This window comes from Eumetopias jubatus, unplaced genomic scaffold (assembly GCF_037043125.1).
Source record: "Eumetopias jubatus isolate StellerSeaLion01/CBP00866 unplaced genomic scaffold, mEumJub1_p1.0 scaffold_16, whole genome shotgun sequence".
Lineage (NCBI taxonomy): Eukaryota > Metazoa > Chordata > Mammalia > Carnivora > Otariidae > Eumetopias > Eumetopias jubatus.
In genome coordinates this window covers 58,647,812-58,673,081 of record NW_028274822.1, presented here as the reverse complement: position 1 = coordinate 58,673,081, position 25,270 = coordinate 58,647,812, and the positions used below count along the sequence as shown (strand labels likewise).

Here is a 25,270-nt window from a genome sequence, read left to right as displayed (position 1 = left end):
ATTTTCTGTCCCCGAAGGGATGGGAGCTAAGAGGGAAGACCGGTTCTTCTGGGCCCGAGGCCATGGGCCGGACTGCTGGCCCAGCCTGAGAGGCCACCGAATAAATAAGGGCTTCCTTCAGTTTTTATCAGAACCACGGGGGGTAGATCCTGGAGTTTGGCGGTGGGGCCTGCAGAATCCTGAAGAGAAGATTCTAAAGCCGGGTTCTTGATGAGCAGCAGGTGGCGATCCTGGTGGTGATGTGGCTAATAAGAGGAGCTAAAAACCATCATGGCTTCTCTGGGTCAACACAAATGTCTTTGACCAGGATGCCTTCCAACCTTGCCCCGTTCTTATTCTTATATCACAGTAATCTAAACAGTAACTCCCCTGCTTTAATTATCTTCCAGTGGATTTTTCCCCCCACCTAGCCGAAAATCCGAACACTTTCCTGTGGGCCACGGGGCCTCTCCCAAGCTCCCTGGTCTCTCCCCCTCTTGCACAGGCTACAATGGCCTTCTTCTGCTTCCTGAAACAGGCTGGGCGCATGCGCACTCCTCATCCCAGCTTTGCACCGGCTAGTCCCTCTGCCCACCTGCAGCTGACAGCTGCTTTTTCCTCTGCTCAAGTGGTATCTCCCTAGGGGAGTCTTTCAGTACGTCTACACCACACTCCCACCTCTGTTCTCCGGGTTCTCATCGCTAGAACAGAAGCTCGGCAAAAGCAGGAGCTTGTCTTTTCTGTTCATGTCTGGTGTTCGCAACCCCTAGCAGAGGATATTGCACACAATAAATCTTGATCCTTACAAGCCTGGGATGTAGGTATTATTGTTGCTGTTTTTCAAATGAGTCTTCAAGAGATGGCCCAAGGTTGTACTACTTTAAGTGTTCAAACCATAATTCAAATCCAGATTTTTCCACTAGCAGTGCCACACTGATTCTAGTGACCCAGGGTGTATTAAAGACCCAGTGTCATCAGATCCATTCAAACAGCCAGCTCGCTTATGACTCAGCCTGATTTCTTGCTATACTGGTTTTCAGTGCACACTGCATTCAAAGAAAGATGTGGAAAGGACTAAATGCAAACCAAAGACAAGCAAGGTGAGCAGAAGACGTACTGGGGGCCTTGTGAAAACAACTATGCCTAAAAGTTAAAGACACCAAAGTGCCTCAATGCTGTAAGTTGATTGATAAGTGTCTTAATTATTTATGAATTGCCTCCTTTTTGGCAACTGGGGAATGCTTTGCTTAAAATAGCCAAAGCATGTCCTTTTGGTTTAAAAATAGACACGTTACCATCAACTGATGAATGAGTAAACAACATGTAAGTGCATCCATACAATGCAATAGCGTCTGACTATAAAAGGAACGAAGCACTGATGCATGCTACAGTATGGCTAAACCTCGAACACACTACGCTAGGGGCGCCTGTGTGGCTCAGTCGGTTAAGCGTCTGCCTTCAGCTCAGATCATGATCCCGAGGGCCTGGGATGGAGCCCGCATGGAACTCCCTGCTCAGTGGGGAGCCTGCTTCTCCCTCTCCCCCTCCCCCCGCTTGTGCTGTCTCCCAAATAAATAAAATCTTTTTTTTAAAAAAAAGAGACTGAAACACAAATGTACTAAATAAAAATTAAAATCAGGGAATGCACAGATATTAAAAAAAAAAAAAAGCCCAGGTCGAGTACAGTTTGAGGATATCTGTCTCTGGGCGGCTGGTGCTGGTCCCGACCCAATGGGCAGGGCAGGCCCCACGTGTGAGGGCTGCTAACTGGGCTCCAGGAATCTGCCTCTGCCTCTTTCTTCAGGACATAAAAGTAAGTGGCATATTGAGGACAGCTCCTGAAGATATTAACAGACACTCCCTGCAGGCTGGCCCCTGATTCACCTGCTCCCCTTTCAGAGCCCAGCATTACCCACTTAGCTGCCCAAGGCATTCATGTGGACAGGAGTCCAAATGATTTCATCTGACTTACTATCTTGCTTTTGCAGGAGTTGGAGTAGTTCCACAACAAATGGACTCAAGCATACATATGCCCAACTATTAGAAAATTGGACGGTCGGAAAAGTTCCAAACTGGCTTTCAAAGCACTGCATGGTGTGGCTCTGCTCACTCCAGGGTCTGCTTCCAGCCCCATGAGCCTGTCACTGCTCCCATCTGATGTACTTACTGCCACCACCTCTGCTCCTACTGGCCCCCCCGCCCCCACCCACTCAACAACCTCTCTTGCCTTCTCACTGAAACCAGACAGCACGTTCTCTCTGGGGCACACTGCCTTCGCTGCCTGCCAGGCACCTTCGCCTCTATTCTGCCAGCACCCTGGTTCTCCTCTGCTGGGCAAATCTGTCAGCAGTTGGCTCAGGGAGCGAGCGACATGTGAGTTACAGGAGACCCATGAGATTTAGGACTCCTGGGGCTTTTACTGGAGCCACTGGTAAGAGATCTTCTTTCTCCAGGAGTTGAGCAACAAATAGGAGCTGCTGGGGGCCACTGTAGCTGACTGTTGGGAGCAGAATCCTGATGGCGCTGTTGGAGGCTCTGGATTGTGACTGCACTTCTAGCACTTTTCCAGTTATGAGTGCCAACGATTTCCCTTCTTCCTGCTGGCTGGTTGCTTCCAACTGGAGAAACACTAATGCACCTTCCAGCATTTACCGTGGGCACAGGATAGGCACAAAAGTAAGGTTTGTTGACTTGTTGTTGGCACCCATGTCTAGAGTAGTTAGGCAGAATATTTTTTGCATTAAAAATCGTTATTCTGGTAAAATGTACATTAACATTCACCATTTTAATCATTTTAAGTGTAGAGTTCAGGGGTATTAAGTACAGTCATCTTGTTGAGCCACCATCACCACCATCCATTTCCAGAACTTCATCATCCCAAACAGAAACTGTACTCATTCAACACTAACTCCCTGTTCTTTTCTCTCCCCTTGTAACCTGGTAACCATTATCTTACTTTTTATATCTATGAATTTAATTACTCTAGGTACTTCTTAGAAGTGGAACCATACAGTATTTGTTATTCTTGTGATTGAGCAGCTCCTTTCACTTAACATAGCATCCTCAAGACTGGTGCATGTGGTAGGCAGCACGTATGTGCCAGAATCTCCTGGCTTTCTAAGGCTGAACAGTATTCCAGTGTGTGGACAGACCACATCTCGTTTATTCTCTTGCTGACTGACAGGGTGTTTCCACTGGTTGGCTTTGTGGATCACACTGCTGTGAACATCAGTGTGCAGTGTTCAAGTCCCAGCTTTCAATTCTTCTGGGCTATGACCACAGCTGCTGGAGCACAGATGATTCGCTTTCCCTTCAGGACCCATCATGCTGTTCTCCACAGTGGCTGCCTCAGGAGTGCCCCAAGGTTCCAGTGTCTCCACGTCCTCACCGATAGCTGCCATTTTCCATTTTGGGGGAAAATATTTAAAGGTGTAACTGTGGTAACACTGGGAACCGAGCTTATTCTGTCAGCAAGTCTAGAGAAGGACATTCGGCCTGAAGTAGTTCTTACGCTCTTTGGCAGCATCACCTCTTTAAAAACCCCTACTCTTGTCACCTACTGACAGATCGGGGGACATCTCTCGGTCAGGGAGGGAAGCACCGGCTAGGTGATTGGCCACTCCCACTTTCCCAAGGAGGGGAGAGGGAGGGAGGCTGGGCACATTTGGATTTGTGGGTAACAGTTCCCTCACACCTCCATGCCCGCCATGTTTTCAACCACAACAAAGTCGCCTTTTCATCAACCCCAGGACGCTCTTACAGAGAACAGGGAAGCTGTGGCACACCACGCACTCAGGGTGTGTTAGTTAGGTGAGGTGTGTTAGTAGCAGGACCTCCCCTTTCCCTGATTCCCCTGGCTAGGAAAACTGTCGCTTGAGCCCTTAGGAGAGGATGCAGGGCACGTGAAACATGAGGTCCCGGCACAGGCCGCCATCTTGTAAAGGCTTTATTTCTACTTCATCATGGTCTCATACAGACTCCGAGGCACCATCCTTTGATTCAGTGTGGTACCCTCCTGACTTTTTGTAGTGCTTTTCCTTAAACAAGAAAATTTTGAGTAAACACTGTATATTGCCAGTTCATCGTTAACAATAATTTAAAAATGCCATTGCTGTTGTATCTCGATGCAAGAGGACAATGGTAAAAGTACAGTATGAGGGATTCACAACGTATTACGGTGGGACAGATGACTCACACTTACAGGCGATGGTGAGACCACAGTAGCGATATGTACATGCACCCCAGCGCTTCGAACCCAAAGACGTGCGAGTCGAGTAGAGGATGTGGATTATACAGCGAATTTGGTAAGCCCAGCTGAGGACTCTGTACCTTTGTAAGAATGCAGATGCGTATCCCCTCCTGTAGAGAGGATTTCTGTCTTGTCGACTGGCTTCATGGCTCTTTCACTACAAAAAAGTTCATTGAATCAGACAGTCTGACGCATTTCAAAAAACTCTTAAAAAACAAAAACACTGACAAAATAAAATTAACTTAAAACAGTCTAATTCAACGTGGAAATAAACCAAACCAGTGTAACAGTGCAAATTTAACAGAGAGGCAGTCAGTATTGAGAGCAAGGGTGTTCAGAATCTCTTAAAATGTACATCTTTAAAACTTTTATTTTTTTAAATTTATATCTTATCTAGCTTTTTTTTTCTTAATATACTGTGTGTAAAAAAGATGGAGACAAAAATAGTTTTCTGAGCTATGAAAAAAATTAAGTTATTACAGGCACGTTTACGGTTTCGTTCTAGAAACATCTCAGGTTCACAGGTTGGACATTCAGCAGCTGTGTGTTTTTTAAAAAACATTCTTTGACCTTGGGAAAGCTAGATCTCTTCTTGTGGGCGGAGCTTGGTTGATGACAACGGTGTGGTTATGCAAATTATAGGGAATTATTCCCCGATAATCCATGCAAACTTGCAGTCGTCACAGGTGTGTCTTCTCCCCGGGTGGCTCCTCGTCGCCGAGCTCCTCCAACGAGGCTGGGTCTCCGGGTGACTGAGCCGGTGAGGCAGTAGGGGAATGGGAGGCCCAACGGGACGGAGGGCGACGGTTTGCTGGTCTCTCGGGCCTGGAGAAGCAGGGTTCTAGGGATGGAGCTAGTGCAGAACAAGGTAGTTCCTTCAAAGCCGAGAAAGAGAAAGACAGGGTTACTCAGACTGACAGTTCCTTGGGGGGGGGGGGTGGGGAGTGACTCTCCCCAAACACACTTCTCAACAGACTCGAGGTCAATGCAATGGATCAGGGGCAACTTCGGAATGTTAATTTATATTTGCTCAGGGAGCATAATTTAAAATGTTAAGTGAAAAATTCAACTCGGATGATCAGTGGCACAGTAATGAGAAGATAGCAAATTATGATCAAAATATGGCAATGCCGTGAGATGGATATGTTTGTGCAGCATCTTCAGAATTGGGCTGGAGCCGATGGAAGGTGGGGAAGGCCACAGGCCACCTGGTCACATCCTGACCCGGCTGACCCCAACCTTTTGGCGCTCCTGAATGATCTACTAGCCACAGTGACCCGGGCCTAAGAGGCCAACCTCCCTATGCTTTGGTCTGTTGGAGGCCCATGAAGAGACCCATGATTTATCCAGCTGCATTAGCAACAAGACTCACCTTAAAACGAACTCTGCTACTGCTTATTCCAAGTTGACTGGCAGTGGGTTAAACAAACTCCCACGACATGGAAAAAATGCTGCAGGCAGAAATTTTAACTTTGGTCTAGTTTTCTTTAATGACCTTTCCTTGCTGCAGCATTTTAAAAAGTGGAATCAGAGTGCTTGTGCTTCTGTCACAGGCATCCTATGCCTTCTGAGAATAGATCATGCACGACACACTCAACCGGGGGGCCAAGCACCTATCATACTTCTCAAGGGCCCGTGCTCCTTTTCTAGTGTTAATGAGTGTCGATCTACTTAGTCTGCAGGATAGGAACCAAGGATGCCCACACCTGGAGCATGCTGGTGCCCAGGAGGGCCGTGGGGGCGTGAGAAAACGGTGAGTTCCACAGGGCGGAACCCGGCCGCCCAAGGGACATTCAAACGAGAAAAAGCCAAGATGGTAAGCCACTGCAACGAAGAATGCCAGAGAACACAGGCGCTCAGAGCCCGTCGGGAAAGGCGGCAGCGGACCGACAGAGATGTGACGAGCAAGCGCGCAGAGGCCGGGATGAGGGCGGTTTAGTCTGCGGAGCAGGGAGTGACAGCAGAGACCAGACGGTGGGCTGTGTCCATGGGCAATGGGAGAAGGAGGGGGAAGAGGGAAGGCGAAAGATGGAGCGCCGGCGTGGTGCTTCTGGAAGAGTGATGGAGTGAGGTGGTCCCCGCCTCCCCCTGGGCCCAGCGGAAAACTGCATGAACACTGGAGACTCCTCCTAACCGTCCGGGCCTCTTTGTGACTGCACGTCGTCGTAGCACAGTATGGGGAAGCCTTGATTAGAAAAGCACTCTGCTGATGGGAATCATGGCAACCAGGAAGACCTCGCCCACGAAGCCCAGCCTGAAATAGCTGAAATGCAAACTAGGCGGGGCGAGCTGTCCTCCCCTCACCTCAGCCCCTCCCTGCGCATGCCCCGCTGATGCGGGGCTTGGGAAATCTGCCACCTCTTAGTCTTTTTCTGTCTCTGCTCCTGGTATTAAGATTTGTGTGTTGTGTCGTGTTTGTATTGTGTGTTGTGTAGTGTATAAGCGTGTTGTGTAGGTGTGGCATCATGTGTCGGAGGATACGCTGTGTGCGCGTTGTGGGCCATCTTGTGCGTATTATGTGCTGCATGTGCTGTGTATGAGTGTGTGGTGCGTGTTACACGTGTGGCAGGGTGTTGAACGTTGCGATGGCTGCTACCATAGGTTTTTTTCCTACACCACTACAGCCCTTTTCCACCTGGCCGATGCTGAACCAGAACGGGCTTTTGATCAGTGTGGTGCCACCTCTTCCCCGTGTGAACGCCTAGAAGAATTGTGTGACCACGGGTTCAAGAATGAGCCTTTTCTTTAGTAACACACCAGCACAGACAAGCAAACCATCTTGTCCTTCCCTGAGAGGCTACTGCAATGGGCTATGCGGCCATTTTATCTTGGGAGCACCTTTTTCCGTCTTTCAGAGCCAATCGCATTTTTGCATTTAGCACTCCAAGTTAAGACCAGTGGGTGAGGTGGGTGGGCGACTAATTCTTGATCAAATGCTATGTTGGTATTTTTTCAGCCTTGATTCAGGCTCAGACAGCAATTCTGAGGCTATTTTTTGGAACAAGGGATGGCTTTGCTGTTGATTCATTATTGAGTGCTTACTATGTCATCTATGGTGATCACTTGGAAGGACAAGATACATTTGGATTTATTCCTTCTGGTGCAGTTGTTGAAAAAGAGAGAAAAGCTTCATTGTGTTAAGGTCACACCTCATTACAGCATCTGGTGATGTGCATGTGCCTCCCGAATACCAGTGAGCAGGTGCAGCTGACTGGGAAAACACTGGGCTCACAGACCCCCACAGGCCAGGCCTCTATGCCCGAGACAGTCCCCTCTCTGGCCAATATTCCTTTACCCCCTGAAAGCAGAGAGCAGAAATCTCTGGAATGTCTGGCCTACCAATCGGTCCCTGAATTTTATGGACCCCAGGCCAGTGCAAGCAGGTGGCGGGCTCTATGGACAGGGCAGATCTATCCGGTATGATTCGGCCTCATTTCTGAGTGTCAGATACCAACCCCAAATTACACAGAGGACCTTTCCAGATGGTGTGCAAAGAAGGTAGAAAGCACTTACGGCGTGAGGCAGGCAGGGCTAGAGTCCCCATGGGGCAGTTAGTAAGACAGTTTGGTTCTGGACAGAACAGACAGAGAAAGAAAAGAAAAGCAAGTAGGTTGGAAAGTATTTTTTTTAAAAAAAGAACAGTAAAAGGTTTAAAGTCAACAAGCCTGGTGGCAGTTCCAGGGACAGCTATCAGGAGAAACGTGAGGCCTGCAGAAGCGGGCAGGTGCCCTCGCCCGTACACAGGCCTCGCTCTGCCTGGGTCCAGGTAGTCCGGAGCACGGAAGGACCCTCGGGCCGGAACAGCAACAGACCTCTCCCTTCTGCTTTCTGTTCTTCCCTCATTTGCCCTTTAGCATTTCACATTTCAGAAACCCTTCGGTGTGCATAGAGATGGGAGTCACATGACTGTTGTATTTGAAACAGAGGATTAAATGATCTGTTTTAGTCACAGTGATCACGTGGTCATTGCTCACGCTGAAAATTTCCCCTTGTATTGTCCACTAGACCCGGGAGGGAAGAATAGCACTGCATTTCCAGATTATTCTTTTCCTTCACCCCACAACTCCCCTCTTAGCTTCTCTGCAGGGTGGAGCTGGTGCTACAGCTTCAAAGAGAAAAAGAGGGTAAATATAGCTATGGGGCGGGAGCGAGAAAAGACAAGGGAAATTTACTGTTGTGCCCCCCCACCAGGGAGGTCCCTGTCCAGGCATCGGCGGAGCGTTCAGGGAAGGGCCCAGAGCCGGGCGCTCAGGGCAGGTTGGATGATCCGCATTAGTCCTGGTAATTTTGGAATGAAAACCCAGAACTACTTACTACATAATTTATGGAGTAATGGGAAAGGATTTCCAATAGGCCTAATATAGGAAGTCAGTTTAGACAAGGAAGAACTGCACTGGAATCTAGAACAAGCAAAATTCCAACAGAAAAGGAAAAAAGAGCCCACATTTACTCTCTGCCAGTGAAGGCTCCACACAGGTTCTGAATCCCCCCAACTTGGCCAATCATCTCTTTGGTATCAAACACACCCAGTGAGAAGAAAATCTGAACACTTTACAGAGGACCCAAGTGGCAGGGGGACAGGCACAGTTCTGAACTGATAAAACCATTTTCACGCCTTGGAGCTGTGATTTAGCCATTAAGCGGTTGTCTTTCTACTATCACAGATTGCCTGGAGCAGTTGTTGTAACTCAAAGCCCTTTTTGGTTCCTAAACATGAATTTCTCTTTAGTTTCTAACATTAATGGACACTGCAGACACACCCAGTTAATGCTTTGGGACAGAGCCCTCATTTCCCCGAATTCCTCCAGAGCCTGAAGAAGGTGGGGCATTCACACAAATAAGCCCTCTGGCAGTAGTGAGTCACCTACCTCAGGCCCCTGGAAGGATGGGGTAACAGAAGCCCGCAGAAGACACCATTTGTCACCCAAGAACTCTCAACCTTGGTATTTGTTCTTCTCAGAGCATGTAAACAACTGTATCACAAAGACTCGTATGTTCGGAACGTGGCCAACATACTATCAATATTAGGTTGAATGAAATGGCAATTGCCATTTCTGTAGGTCACTGGCAATTTCACGTGGTTTAAACTCTGTATTTTGAGCTGACTTACCACTTGGTGGGTTAGCCTGGGAGCCACTGACCACCCCCCCCACCCCCCCACCGGGGAAATGTGCAAACACACCTGCCTCGTCTCTGCACCTGTGAAGCCAGGGCTGCAGCCCAGGGAGTGTGTGTCTCTCCTCTCCGACCCTTGCCATCTGCAGGAGCCGCCTGGAGAATGGTTAGGGGTGTCTGGATTCCACGGGTGTGGAGTCTGTCCATCTGGGCTAGTGGTGAGTCGGCCTCACCCTCCAGTCTGCACGCGGGATCCCGGGCCGAACAGTGTCTGACGCTGGCGGGGACCATGTGCGGCCTCACCGCCCCAGGCCCACAACCCCATGCCTTCGGTCCCAGCATTACTGTCAGGCTTTGTTTCGCTCATTCCTGAAGTGGAAACGCGGATTGTTTTTAAAGTGGTGTAGTATGGACATACTGCGTGTGGAAATGTGTGAGAACAAAATTCATTGCTGACCGATCAGTGAATAATGCTAAGGGGGATGTAATAAAAATCACATAGTAATAACAGGTGCCGGGATGTGTGGTCATATACAGTGTGATGATGAGAGATGTAAGGGGGGTAATAGTAATAATCACATCGTATGAAGGCAGGATTTTGATCTTATCCAACTGTCTCACCTGGTTTTACGGCCAGGGAGATTCGTGGTCGCAGGGGGCATGGGATTTGTGAGACAGAGGACTGCTATTCTGTACTGAAGCCAGCACTGGAATCCAGACCTTCTCATACAATCCTGATGAAGGATGTTCTAGCATCCACTCTATCACACCCTCTCTGGCACACCTCTTGTGTTGTCCTGGATAAAGATCTGGAGCATGCAGAGAGGCCTGACGTGACTCTCACACATTTCACACATACACTTTTCTAGGACACAAATTCACACAGAAAGAGGGCAAATTATAACCCCAAGTGAAAGGCCCAGATAAACAGACGAGCATCAATCACCTATACCAGACCAGCGAACCTGAATCAAACCTCGAGCTACATCTTCAAGAAGGGATCACTGAGGACAATAATATGAACTTTTCTTTAGGAGTAGCTCAGGGCTTGTGTTTCTGCCTATACCATTCTCCCATAAACCCTGTATCTTCCCAGCTCACAAGAACCTATTATGGATAAGGATCCTTGAAATCAGATGACCTAGCAAAACCCCAGGTTTACACATATTTTCCTGGCATTTAAACAGAAGAGCTGGTGGGGTGAGGGTTGGAATACTCAGCCTTATTACCTCGATGGACCCTGGTTCAGCTTTGACTGTTTCTCCCATGTGGCTGTCACTGTTAAGACTTGGGGGCCCGTGGGGGGCCTGCCTCCTCTCCTCCTTTAAGGCATGCTCCAACAGCTTCTTGTTGAGGATCCGGGCTACATTCTCAGTGAGCGTGTAACCAGGGGGAGCAGATAAGTCCTGCCTCAAGGGCGTGCCTTCTCCCCCTTCCTCCCTCCATGTCTCTGAGCCAGCCCCGATGGGGCTGGGGGACCGTCCCCGGGAACTGGGGCTGGTTTCCTGGCCTGGGCCCAGATCCGGCCGAGGTTCTGCTGAGCGAGACCGACTCCCGGCCCGCGTTCCCTTCTGGAAGGGGTCCTGTACCACAGGGCTGTGGTCGATGATGTTGAAGAGGCTGGAGAGGCCATCGTTGATGGCGGTGTGCACGGGGCTCTCTCGTGTAGTGGTGGAGCGGGCCCAGGCCGACTCGCTGCACCCCTTTGGGGCCAGCCCCAGGGAGGTCCTGCTATTTGGCTGCTCGACTTTGGGGAGGGGCTTCCTCTGCAGCTTGGGAGACCCATACTTGGGGGAGCAGCATGTGCGCTCAAACTTGGCCTGCACCTTCTCGATGGCGGGGGCCACCTGCCTGCTCCTAAGGCCGCGGGAAGGAGATGACGCGGGTGTGGCACCACCCCCTGCCTTTGGCGTGAGACACTTGTGGGGGCTGCTGGTGACGGCGCCGCCACGCAGGGCTTCGGTCTGCAGGCCAATGTTGATGGTCTGAACGGTCTGTGTCCCCGTTGTCCGGGACCCATTGGTCTGGCAGGCCATGTCCTTGAGTGGAGGCTTGGGGGGACCAGAGCATATGGCATTCCTGACAGAGAAGGCCACCTCCTTCATGTCATCACTCATGTTCTTGGCCATCTGCAGGCTGTGAAGCGGGGAGGCAAACCCCAGGGGGGTGCAGAGGGCACTTTCGAGGGGGCGCAGCCCTCCCTCCACATAGTCTCGGGGGTGTCTGGAGGGGGCACAAGGCCACCTGCTAAGCACATGTTCTGAGGGAACCCCCTTTGTGTCTCCAGCGCCCACCCTGGCTCTGCTTGTGGGAAACTGGCACTCGGGCTCTGACCGGCCCTTGCCCTCACCCCCAGCCACCACAATGCTGTCCAGCCTGCGGACGGCGGGTGGGCTGTGCAGCAGCCGCACCCCGGCCTGCTCGGTGCACACATGGCTCCGTAGGGGCTGCTTCTGGCAGTGCTCTGGGCTGGTCACAGTGTCCGTGGTCATGGTGACACTCGTGGTGAGGTACCAGGAAGAGTCGGGGAAAGGCTCGGCACTGGCCTCATCCCCTGCCCGCCCCCCCTCGGTCCTGTCTGCCCAGGGCTCTGGGGGCCTCTCGTCCCAGCTCTTGCTGTTGAACTCCTCGATGTACTTCAGGTCGTCTGGAGACAGGGGTGGGGTGACGTCTTCCTTGTTGCTGGCAGCTGGCAGGCCCTTCTCCGGCAGGAAGGGAGAGACGTCCATCAGACGCTGGAACTCAGACATGGAGGACACAGACACAGCCCTGGGAAAAGTGGGAGAGAAGATGATGTCAGCTGCCTGCCAGCCAGGAAGGGTGCTCACCTGCCACTCCTGACCTGGGGCAAGCACGCGAGTCCTGCCCACACAAGAGGTGACTTTGTAACCTAGTGGTTCCCAAATGTCACTGCACACTGGAATCACCTGGGGCTTAAAAAATGAAATGAAATGAAATAATAAAATAAAATATAAACCCACTTTGGAATGCTTTCATTCTGGCCTGTGGATGCTCCATAGCAAGAAGGACACCTGGCTGATGACTGCCTCCGATTCCTAACCTACTAGGGGTTTCCTGAGTCCCAGGCACTGCGGTAGGTGCTCGCGTTACTGACAGAACACAGCCCGGCCTGATCCCAAACTGGCGAATGGTATACGCGGAGGGGGTTGGATACCACAACATCGCAGCCATCACCTGACGACCGTTCTCCCGCCAGCCTCATCCTCTATTTCCAGTGAAGTACAGTTGACCCTTGAATGACAACAGGGGTTAGGGGGTCCGATCCCCGTGCAGTCGAAAACCCATGTACAATTTTTGACTCCCTCAAAACTTAACTACTAGTAGCTTACTGTTGAACGGAAGCCCTATCGATAAGATAAACAGTCTATTAACACATACTTTGTGTATGTATTAAACACTGTATTCTTGTAATAAAATAAGCTAAAGAAAGAAAATATTAAGAAAACAATAAGGAAGAGAAAATACATTTACAGTACTATACTGTATTTACTGGAAAAAGTCCACATCTAAGTGGACTCGTGTAGTTCAATCCGTGTCGTTCAGGGGCCAACTGTACTGACTGCCATCTCCAGAGGCCAAATGGAAGATGTAGAGCAAAGAAGGGAGGTGGAAGGTGTGACAGGTGGGCATGTAATTTCCAAATACGACTTCAAACGGAAACTCCATCCGGCTCTGTCGAAATCTACCACCAGGGCTTGGTTCTTCCCTCCCCCTGCTCCCTCCTGTACAGCCCAGCCTGTCTTGTGTTCTTGTTCTCCCTGTATTCCTGGACAAGAGGAAGATGCCTGCAGACACACAAACACACGGGAGGGTGAAGATGCGTGAGCTAAAGGAACAGCCAGGTTTGGGTAAGTGCTGCCTGATGGATATGGATTTGGATGTAGATTCCTCCCTATATATGTGCTTTCATTCAATATATTTCTATTTGGTATGAATTTCCTGACTGCCTCCTATAGGCCAGGGCAGGCACCGTATGGGGTGTTGGGGATTCCAAAATGCTAAGACAGGAGGTTGCTGGAGCGCTCAGGCAGCTTGTCAACCCACCCAGGGCAAAGCAGGGGTGGCCAGGAAGGAGGTTCAGGCCTGGACCCTCTGGCCAGAAATCCCTCCTGCTGGGGCAGGGGGGTTGCATATGCAGATTCACTGTCTCTGTAACTAGACCACTTTCTCATAGAACATACTCATATCTGCACACCCCAAACAGAAGTTCAAATACCTAGGGCTTCAGACCAGCACAGGTGCTGCCAAGTGGGTCCCAGATGGAGAGTACCTGGGTTACTTCACTGCAGAAACCATTAATGATGGTGAGACCAGAATTGGGGTCTGTGTGCCACATGGATTGGCCCACAGAACAGGCAAAGCCCCGGGTGCCTTTGCCCTCACCCTGGGAACATATGCCATTGTGGTCGCCACCCTGGTAAAAGAGAGCAGGCTACAAATGATACCAGTAGGCCTTCTATCTTGTTATTTCTCACTAGGGGCAAAAGTTAGTGGTATTTTTTTTGTTAGAAATAATCTACAAACCCTCCCATGGCCCAGTGAATAACAGAAAGCTGGCTACAACCAGCACTGAAAATAGAAAGAAAACAAAGGGATGGGTCAGTTTCCGGTAAGTGTGATTCTTCTCTTCTAGCCTCTGGCCAAGTCAAGGAGCTGCTGAATTAAGAATGAGCTTCAGGTGCCTGGGTGGGTCAGTCGGTTAAGCAGCTGCCTTCAGCTCAGGTCATGATCCCAGGGTCCTGGGATAGAGCCCCGCATCGGGCTCCCTGCTCAGTGGGGAGTCTGCTTCTCCCTCTCCCTCTCCCTCTGCCCCTGCCCCTACTTGTGCGTGCATGCGCGCTCTCTCTCTCAAATAAATAAAATCTTAAAGGAAAAAATGAGCTTCAGAACGCTGTTCACTGGGGGCTGGAAGTGCTCCGTGGGTACCGAAACACCAATCCTTTCTGCATTTCTTGGACACAGCTCTTGTAAGCCCCGTTTCTGCCCACGTAGGAACTACCCTCAGAGGTAAGCCAGTGCACCTGTGTGGGGCCTTTCTGCCTCCAGCCCTTGGATGGATTTCATGGAACAGAGGTGATGTGGGCAGAGAAAGGGAACACATCAGCCTTAGCAGTGGCCAAAGCAAGACAGATACAAATCCAGGACACATCGGACACGTGCCAGCACGTGAGGGCACACAGAAGAAAGTCCGGAGGGAAGACAGGAAACTGCTAGAAGCAAGAGGGAGAAGGGGATGGTGGGGACAACACACGTACTTTTTTACCTCGGACATTTAGATAGGTAAGGTTTTTTTTTAAAGAAGTTATTCATTTATTTGAGAGAGCTAGAGAGAGAGAACACATGTGGGCAGAGGGGCAGAGGGAGAAGCAGGCTTCATGCAGAGCAGGGAGCCCGATGCGGGACTCCATCCCAGGACCCTGGGATCATGACCTGAGCCGAAGGCAGACACTTAACCGACTGAGCCATGCAGGTGCCCCGATACATAAGTTAATTTAAGATTAACTTTTCTAAGTATGGATGACTTTTGAAATTAATAGCAGCAATTAATATAAAAAAGGGGGGGCGCCTGGCTGGCTCCATCGGTGGAGTGTACGACTCTTGATCTCGGGGTGGTGAGTTCAAGCCCCATGTTGGGTATAGAGATTACTACAAAAAATAAATACACTTTAACAAAAAATAAAAAAATAAGAGCTACTATGCAGGGAAGAGCTCTGTGAAGATAGCTAAACTTTGTTGACTGTTTACTCTTTGTCAGGCATTGCTTTGTTTCATGTGTAGAAACACATTTAAGCTGTAAAGAAATTGAAACGCCTTCTGTTTACAGATGAGGAAACCGAGGCACAGGGTGGTTACCTAACTCACCCCAGGGCACATGGCTGGCAAGAGGAAGATGTGCATTTGAAACCAGGCTCTAGTTCTCGAACGCGGCCCTAGACTGTCCGAGAATGACCAGACAAGACAGAGCCTGAAGGACAGAAATGCACCACAGGCGTTTTGGGTGGTTTTGGATGAACCAAATACAGGGCAAGATGGGAAGGAGATAGTAATTTATGGACTTGAAGTTCATAGGGAAACCAGAGATGAGGAGATCTGGAAACAGCGGACTGCCCTGAGGAGAAGTTTCCTGTGGTGGAAATAGCATGTGTTCATCTATAAAGAAAAAGCATGTGTCAGGGGTGGGGAGTGGGGGGTGGGGGAGTTGGGTACAGGAAATCTTTCCACTCAGTTGTGTATTTTTAGTGCTTAAACAAATTTGCTTAGATATGTCTTTTCAGATATATCCTATCATACAGATGAGCTAAAAGAGACGATAACTAACATCACCAACATCACTTACTTTGTATTTACTTTAAGGTTTAGGGCCGGGAAATATTTTAATAAATCCTCCGGGCAGAGCTTTAAATGCCCAGTATATAAAATGTCTCACAGCACATCAAGAGGGAGTCTTTCCAGACTAAACGAGAAGCGGGGGGTTTCTGTGGACTTTCCAGCAACCACTGGACACAACATTCCTTTATACACACAATACACAACTATAACTGTTCTCACCATGATACTAACACCCACGTGAGCACAGTGTGTCTCTGGCCTTTCCATTGCTAATAACAGAAAATGCCATATTTATGAAATCAATAATAATAAAGCAACTACTTATTCAGAAGTCTTACTTTAAGTCATTCTCAAAACAGTGTTACCACAGACTGCGGTGACAAAATGGAATTTTAAGACCAAGAGCCTTTAATTTCAGTAGCCGACTATTGTTTTCGTCAGTCTTACCTTTGAAGATTTCCCTTGTGATTTTCTTCTTCCTATAAAGAAGAAATAAGATCGTCTGAATCAGTTAATAGGCTGCCAGGCACTTTCAACGTGCTAAGTGATTTGTTTTGCTCTTCGACCATAGGAAAATACCATTTAAAATGTACACCGAGGCCAAGTTTTGGTCGGGAATGTTCCTGTCCCTCAGCCCTTTGAAGTATAATAAAACCAGAACCCACACATCTGAATGTGTGTATGTGTGTGCGCGTGTGTGAAAGAGAGAGAGAGAGACAGAGACAGAGAAAGAGGAGGAGGAGGGGGTGGGGAAAGGGAAGATGGGGCCCCCGAGAGAGGAAGCTGGGCGGCTATGTCCCTTGGTCTCGGCCTCACTGTAGAAGGCGATGCAACAGACTTACGCTTGAGCACTTTCTCAGTTGTGAGCCCTGCCATGTGGAATCAGAGGCGAACTGACAATGACTTGTGCTCTGTGCAGCTCAGTACGGGCCCCCCGTCACAGTGGACACAGTCGGGACCAGGCTCCCGACCCTGGGCTGCTTCCTCTCTGCTATGCAACTGCACCATGGGAGTTGCCAAAGGGTCAAACAGGGCACCATCCTGGTGATGTCATGCCACCTGGCTACATACTGCTGAGAAGGTACTTGACCTCACAGACACCTCACTGAAATCTAGCTGCCCTACATTTCAACACTACTTGACACGAACTCTTCGAAGTCTGTCTTCAGACAGGTTAAGTGACAGGTACAGCAACTGTCAAACTGACTCACAGGTAATGATTCCTAAAATCCAACCCGGTTTTAAAACCCAGTTGTAGAAAGGGCATAATCAGAAAAACCTGACATTGTGCCGTGGAAATCTCAGCCCAGAGTTTAGCTCACCGCTTTGCTGATGATCTAATTTACACATGGCTTCAAAGTGTTGGATTTTTCCCCCTTTGCACAGAATAAGAATTTATAGCCTGTCATTGTTTAGTGATACTTATTATTTCCCAATGTGAGGTACTTGCTTTAGAACAGATTTTTTTTGTTACCAGTAAGTTGTTTAGAATCAGAAGGCTGCTGGGATTTAAAGACAGGTTGCAGACCTATACGTCCCAGAATGAATTCTCTCCTCCTGTGGGTTCCACTGGACCTGCTCATCGGTGAGACCTTTTGTTTACACAGGACACAGTCCTGTGTCTCCAAACCTGAGACAAGTTGGCCAAGTGAAATCGAATGTAGCGCATACTAGGAGTTTGGGGTCGGACCACCAAGCAAAGCTCTTAGCACTGTGAAGGTTTCATGCTTACTCAACCCAGAGGCTGTGATTTGCAAAGCCCGAGCCTGCTTGACCAGGTGGCCAGGTCTCCTGACAACCCCTTGGTCCTGCAGCAGTTAACTGGACCCCAAATCCCAGGCTGACCTGGGGGAGGCAGTTCCTGAACTCCCGCTGGGGCCCTCGGGCTGGAGGCTCCTCTGGCTCATCATCTAGAGACAAGGCGTCCAAGTAGAGGTTTTCCCGTGCTGAACACCTGTCCGATTCCTTCAGCTTGGACAGCGGCCGGTCTTCAAACGGGGTGGAGTCGGTGTCTGCACAGGGCCACATCTCCAAGGGACGGGGCATTCGGGGGCTTCCCGGGTGGGCAAAGGGGCGGATGTTGCCTTCCTTTTGATCACAGGGGAAACTGCCACTTCTCCGGGGACTGTTTTCTTTCTGCAACTTGAGGGTTTTTAAAAAAATGAAAACCATTAGTCTCACTCTTCTGTCAGTTGCTCTCCCTAAGACTGCTGCTTCTCCACAATTTGGAACTACATCTGGGTCCATAGGAAAGACTGGGAGAAGTAAATGTTCTTCAAGTTCTGACCTTAATTTCAAAAGTAACACAACATTACAGATGTTTTTATTAAAATAAAAAAAAAAATCACAATTTTATCCAGACTGGAAAATGTGCATTAACCACACACACGAGCCAACTCCTTCTGATGAGAATAAATATATATATATATATATTACTGTATATAACTTGAGTACTGTTCATGGGAAATTATATTTATTTTTTTAAAAACTGAACATTGTTAAATGACATATTTAGAACTCTTTTTTATACCTTCTGAACTTAAGGCACACTCACTGGAAAACCATCAGTGATAGCAAACTTCTGAGGGCGAATTTGATTTTCCTGACTAGCAGAGTTTCCTCATTCCAACACTATTATTTCCAAATCATTTGGCATGGGTCCCGTCTATTAACCCAAGTGATCGAATTGGGTTGTAACCACTGGGTGTCAAAAACAACTTCGAACTTTGCTTGAGAGGATTACAACTTAGCTATCAAGTTAATGAAAGATCTGGACTGACTGAAGAAGGAAAAGCCACATACTTTAGAACCATACCTTTTTTGCCTGACTTGGGAAATGCAGGAAGAAATAGTGGGGAACACGCAGGCGCCCTTAGAGTGAAGAAGGTCTGAGTTGGGCCCACTGTCCTGTGGCTTGGTTTGCTGGCAGGAGTGAAGTCCCCAGTGGTCCCCAGCTCAGTGTCCTCATCTGTTAAGTGGGGACCGCACAGCTGCCCGCTGTGGAGGGGAGGAGTGCGGGGGCTACCAGCAAGGCGAGCCCAGCAGGGCTCGCTGTTTGTCAGTAAGACCAGCACTGACCTCCCTGGGGTCTGGGTGCGCTGATACACGCCTTGCTGATTTACGGCACTAGAATGAACCATGTGGAGCCACTTAGGAAGGGAGCCAATGTGAAATCACAGGGACAGGCAGGGAAATGGCGTGCAGAGTGGATGCTCACTCCCTGGAGAAGCTGTAAACTTCCCCCTGGACTCTCCAGAGCTTTCCTCACTGCATTCCTTTCGAAACATGCACAGAAAGCACAGCAGAGGGCTGAGGAGAGTTCCACCTACGTATCTCCACTGGGGTCTTTACTGGATGACATGCTCACACACTCAACCACCATGGCAGCTGCCCTCTTGGCTAAGAAAGTTATCTGAAGGGTGAAAGTGACATTTGGATTTGTCAAAGAAAGGTGTTCAGTCCTCAAGTGCTGAGATGGCGCCAGGAAGTTCTACAACTCCCCTGGAAGCATTAATTTATTTTTTAACCAAGCATCTTTCACAAACTACACCTCTGTGTCCCAATTGAAGCCTTAGTCCAGGAGCTGGAGGTAAGTTTGTGGCCTGCGCATCATCAGGAACCAAGCCACATAAAATAATGGAGATGAAGGACTTTTACTCATTTTTAGTCATTTCTGAGACAGTGGATTATCTTCATTTTCTGAGAAAGATGGAGATTCAAGCAGCCAGAGCTTAAATGTTAGAATATGAGGCAGGGTCACAGTTGAATTAGGAACAAGCCAATCACTCCAGGTTTCAGCTCAGCCCCTCTGATCTCTACCTGCCCCTCTGCCCCAAGGCACAGTCCTTCCCAGTTCCCTTAAAGATGCTAAATGTTTTCTTTAACACACAAAAAACAACAAAAAGGGAAAACTTTTTATTATAAAGTTTATCTAATGCATGTCAGCGCAATTTAGTTCTAACACATGATCATCTCTAAGCTATTTTGGGCAAGGAATTAAAATGCAAGAATCACACTCGAGCTGTAAATGTGCACCGAGGGTGTGTGTGAAGAGGAGGAAAGAATGACTAAGTAGGAGGGCTTTGAAGGAGCACATTCTAACTCAGCACAGTGGGTATTCAAAAATAAACACAGGCAGCCAGGAGCAATGCGCACTAATGCTGGTCAGTGTTAGGTTTCCTAAAAATGAACTGGAATGGGTTTAGCTGGAGGTATCTGGTGCTAAGATGCCTCTGGGATGTTGTAATAGAATAATGGGTCCTTAAAAGGATAGGGTTTCTTAGGAGAGTCATTTCAAACCAGCCATCAGCACCCACTGTACTTTGAATCCTGCAGTAGAACAACTTTTAATGCAAGTAGAAAACTGAAAAGACTTGCATTTCAAATAATACAGGAAACAATAAACCCTCCACAGTGTCACCTTACCTGAACTGGTCAAAAGAAAAAAGGTCACTTTGTGATCGGGTTTTAAAAGAATGGCCTTTCAGGTTGTAGAGGCAGCTGATTTAAGGAAATTACTGGAAGGAGACTAGAATGACACATGGTCTTTCCTTTAGGTCTTCAGTACAGCGGCGAGTCCTATATCATCTGCATGCTAACTGGGAACTTAATTCTACGGAGAAATGTAGTGTGACTCCATAAAAGTTAACTATCGCCCAATCAAATCTGGACCGGGACAAGGGATGCTGATAAGATAGATGGCATGTGTTATGTGACCTTAACCACATTCCCACAGTCCTCTGTCATATAAAAATGCCTCATGTGGCGCAGAAATTATGTAGGAATTTAATGACACTGGACAAGTACGAAGCATGTGTTCTAAAAGTGGAAAATGGATTTAGTGTTACTTCCTTCACCAACTGTATTAGGTTATCAAAGTCAAGGTTACATGGCTCACCAAGTAGTTAAATATCAAGAGCATATATTATGCAGAATGTTCACCTGTATTCCTTGTTTTTCTATGGAATGTGGAGCTAAAAATTAACGAACGATAAATGAAATCCACACACACACACACACACACACACACTTTGGTTAATTTCCTCTTTTGCAGAGAATGACTATAACTGCTTCGTCTAATTTTTGGGGTTGGGCACAAGATTTATAAAATCTTCTTTTAAAATGCTGACTATTTGGGGGAAAAGGCTGGGTTTATTTTTGAAAGCCACAACTGCATATCTGAAGCATCATTCACTGGCAGTAAATCTTCTCCTAAAAACAGCAGTGAGATCATTGTGCAAAGCCTGTGGGATTCACCCCACAGATTTCAGGAACAGATGAACGCCTGGAACCCACGAGTCTCGAATCCATTATGCTCAGAGATGTTAACCTTGAGGACTCAAGTTCTGAGGCTGTTGGCTCGGTAGAACCGCTCTAGTCCTGACTTGGAAGACTGACCTGAATCGGAAATGGGGTTTAGCGCATGCCCAATTTTACCCTTCAAAATACAGTCTTAAAATGGGGTGACTGCTCCTCCCCTGGTCATTAACTCTTCAGAAGTTCACTATCATCAGATGTCCTACTATTTTTTCCTTTACTAGGAATTCCTCATTCCCAAAAGTGAAACCCTAAAAGACTTGCTTAAATTATATCCAAGCTGTGACTTCCAAAAAGGAGCTATGACAAGACCAAAGAGCCCACAGCTAACAGGCAAAGGGGACCCAGAAGGGCTGTGGCAGGGATTGTGATGGCCTTGCTGTGCCACAGGAGAGACAGGGTGAGTGCTCTTGGAGGGAAGGCCAAGAAGGAACCTCCCTGATAACAAGGTGCCTGGAGTTTCTGAAACACTGGTTAACTAAAGCTGGATATGATAAATCTGTGACCGTTTTTGCCCCTGCAATTTCCACCTAACCACTGATCTGTTCAGGAGAGCACAGGCACATAGGGGATCTAATATAGAAGATTCTTCTCAAATGATGCATTTCTAGGCCAAGCAGGAAGCAGCCACCTTTCTTTTGACTGACTTTGGGAAATTTTGAAATGAACCACATCAAATACCAATATGGTGTGACTCAGTTGTGTGAGTAATCAAATCTAGGAAGAACTTCTGCACCATTCTATCTGAAGTGTGCCTTCTCAACTCAACAGTTTCTGAGCCAGGGGCTCCTGGCTTTTTTTAGTCCCTTCACCTTCTCTCCCTCCCCAACAGCATGCAGAAACTAACTTTGGCCATTGCACCAGCATAACACAGGTATCACATCTGGGGATGATAGAGCATAAAAGGCTCCCACATCAATGCAGGCAGTATGGGTATTTGTAGTAGAGTAATAAGGTTATTTTTCCTGAACTCATTTTCTTATTGATTAATACATTACCTTGAGGCCTCATAAATTTTTAAGTGTGACAGGCTGAAATAAAAAAAAAAAACAAACAAAAACCATATATGCTATGTAAAAATCCAGCCAGAGAAGAATTCCAAAACTTTATCAGTTTAATGTGAAAATTTAATTTGTGCATCACTCAGGCATGACCGCAACTACGCAAACTGTCTTAAGCTGACGCAATGCAGAGAATGATTCTCTGGGAGGTAGAAAAACAACTCCCCTTCTCCCTCTAAATTCATCTGGGTGTTTGCATTGTTTGTTTAGCTGAAGAGGATGAGCTACCAGCTCCCTCCCCTGATACGGTCCTCCCTAATCACAGCTCAGCAATATCCACAGCAGGTGCAAACAGCCTGATTTCCAACTTAACTGAGCAACCTCTTTACTAATGGGCAGCAATCCCACTCAAGCTGGAGCAGCCACTGTGACCACATCTTTAGGGGCAAACTTAAAAGGTAGTTTGCTTTTTGGCAGGAATCACACCTTATAAGACCTGAAAAAACCTCATGTTTCAAGTTTAGTCTTTAAATTCCTTCAGGGGGCGCCTGGGTGGCTCAGTCGTTAAGCGTCTGCCTTCGGCTCAGGTCATGATCCCAGGGTCCCGGGATCGAGTCCCACATCGGGCTCCCTGCTAGGCGGGGAGACTGCTTCTCCCTCTGCCTCTGCCTCTCTCTCTCTCTCTCATGAATAAATAAATAAAACATTTTAAAAACTATTAAAAAAATAAATAAAATAAATTCCTTCAGAATATTAGCGCCCCCCCCCCCGCCCACCCAGCCCTGACCACAGACATACCACACGTATATACACACACAAGGAAGTTACCTACAGACTCTGCAATGAAAAGATCTGTGTAATGTAAGGGCTGAGTCTGGGTCTCCGATGCTAGAATTCTATGATTTTTTTCTTCTTCCTCAGGAAGCCCATGAAACATTAGCCTGATATATATATATATATATGTTTTTTCCATGTGCTCTGATCTCCAGGTCAGTTTAGTTGTCCATATTCTCTTCCCTGTTCGCTGGTGCCAGGGTGCTCCCTTACCTGCTCTATTCTGCACAAGAGCTCCTTCTTCTGCTGTTCCCACTCCTGCCGGTCTCTGTCCAGCCGGTCGAGAATTTCCACCTTCTCCCGGTTCCAGTTCTTCTCACTGTGATGGATCTGCCAGCGCAGGTCCATGACCAGGCCGTGACTGTCGGCGAGGAGCTTCTGGTGCGTCTCCCTCTCCTTCTTGAATGCTCCTTTGCTGTCGGTGGAGGCGCCTACTTCTCCCAAGTTCTTCTCAGTCTTTTCTTCCAGCTGGCAAGGAGGAAAGACATAGACCTTAACCCCTGGCAAATCTTACATCAACAGGTGAAGAAAATCACAGGACACTTGCATATTATCCCTGGAAACATGTTTAAGCCAAGATTTGACCAATCCCATGGAAAAAAAAAACAATTCTCATTTTTAAAGTCTTAATAATGAACATTTGACATAGGGAGTCACATAAAATGTAAAGCAGTGAGTCCACTTAGCTTCCTGCAGTCTGTTTCTCAGCTCCACTTCCTGACTCAGTTACCACCATATCTTGCCTGCCCTTATATTGAGTTCCTTGAGGGCAGGTCCACGTCTGTCCCTAAATCCTCAGCCCCCACATGGAAACGAGGGATGGAGCATCGGTGGGACCTACCAGTCTACAATAAATATCCATTAAACATCCCTGAGATTAAATACCAAAACAAACAAATGAGCAAAAAATTTTCCATCTAGACATATCATAGTTAAACTGCTGAAAACCAAACAGGAAACCTCGGAGGCAGACAGACACAGGACACACAGACATGAATGACAGCACACCTCTCCTCTGAAACTATGCAAGTCAGGGACGATGGAGTGGCATCTTAAAGGGCTGAGGAAGGGAAAACGTCCACCTCGAAAGACTTCTATCTATGCTTTCAAAAATAAAGGGAAAAAAGGCTTTTTCAACAAATTAAAAAAAAATCATTGCCAGCAGACCTGTACTTCAAGAAATGATGGAAGTTTTCAGGCAGAAGGATTAGGATACTAAAAGACACTGTGATCTACACAAAAAATGAACACTGGAAATGACATAAGAAATACAAGTAAAAGCTCACTTTTCCCTATTTTTAATTGCTTTAAAGTATTATTGAGTGGCTAAAGCAAAGCCAGTTGCAATGTATTGTGTTTATAGAAGTAAGCCGTGGCAACAAGAGCAGAGGATGGGAGGAGGGAGCTGGGAGCACACTGTTGCTGCAGAACATGATCGATTTTAGTGAAAGAGCAGTGAACATAAAGATGCATTTTTTCCTATTCTAGTTCAGCAGACCTCTGGATTTTTACCTATGGACCATGTTACTCCATTCAATTCCAATGACTTCTAATCCATTCTCTTCCTCCAAGCCAGGATAATCTTTTACAAATGTAAATCAAAATGCTTTACTTCCCTGATAAAATCAGGATTAATGTTTCAATCTTCTGCACGTTCTTTTTTTTTAATTTTTATTGTTACGTTAATCACCATACATTACATCATTAGTTTTTGATGTAGTGTTCCATGACTCATTGTTTGTCTGCACGTTCTTCTTTTCCCTCATACCCGACCAGGTGCAGCTCCTCAGATACACTTACTCCTTTTTTTCATGATGCTTTTTTTGTCTGAAACATTCTTTCTCTCCTTTTCCATGTACTTACTCCTATTCATCTTCTGAGACTCGTTCTAAGCAGGACTTTCACAAACAACCCCTCCCTGAACCCTCAGGCTGAGGTGTATGGCCTGCACACCCCTATTTCCTGACAGCACTGTGTATATAGGCCTGGTGGGGCACTTATCACACTTATAAATTACAGCCCTTGTCTGGGTCTCCCAGTGCACTGAGAGCCCCTTCAAAAAATGTCCTCTCTGTTGCTGGATCCTTGGCACCTAGAACAAGGCCTGACTTGGGGGTTAATTGAAGGAATCACAGATTTGACCATGGACACAACATGGCCTCCACTGAGATAAAATACTTAACTTTTGGTAGAATTCACCTGTCTTGCTTTTAAGTAGAAGAAGAGTAAAGATGGGAGTATTATAAATAAACTAGCTTTAGCCCACATTCATTGCTTCCTGGGCTGCAACTGTTTCAGAAACTTCTTAAAATGATTTGGGCGGAAGATGAATCTTTACCCATTACCACCTGGCTTCTAAGTCTGAAGTCTTAATTTTATTTCTTTGTGTCTAGTGATTCTCCCTGAGGCTTTCTGTATAGCATGT

At 47.5% G+C, this 25,270-nt stretch overlaps 1 protein-coding gene across 7 annotated transcripts in view; it reads right to left on the bottom strand.

The window, feature by feature from the left end:
• Window positions 1–4,656: 4,656 nt before the first annotated feature.
• MTCL1 (microtubule crosslinking factor 1) overlaps window positions 4,657–25,270 on the bottom strand; it is a 119,392-nt gene continuing 98,778 nt past the window's right edge. For 5 of the 7 annotated variants that reach the window (XM_088019736.1, XM_088019735.1, XM_028123933.2 and 2 more), the window contains 5 exons: window positions 23,059–23,313; window positions 17,540–17,836; window positions 16,142–16,173; window positions 10,573–12,112; window positions 4,657–5,103 (listed from right to left, as the gene is read on the bottom strand). In XM_088019736.1, the coding sequence (XP_087875862.1) occupies window positions 4,909–5,103; window positions 10,573–12,112; window positions 16,142–16,173; window positions 17,540–17,836; window positions 23,059–23,313 (2,319 nt within the window). In that variant the 3' untranslated portion in view covers window positions 4,657–4,908. Of the gene's footprint in view, window positions 5,104–7,759; window positions 7,799–10,572; window positions 12,113–16,141; window positions 16,174–17,539; window positions 17,837–23,058; window positions 23,314–25,270 lie in introns of those variants that run through there. The other 2 variants (XM_088019737.1, XM_088019738.1) reach the window with 1 other exon arrangement.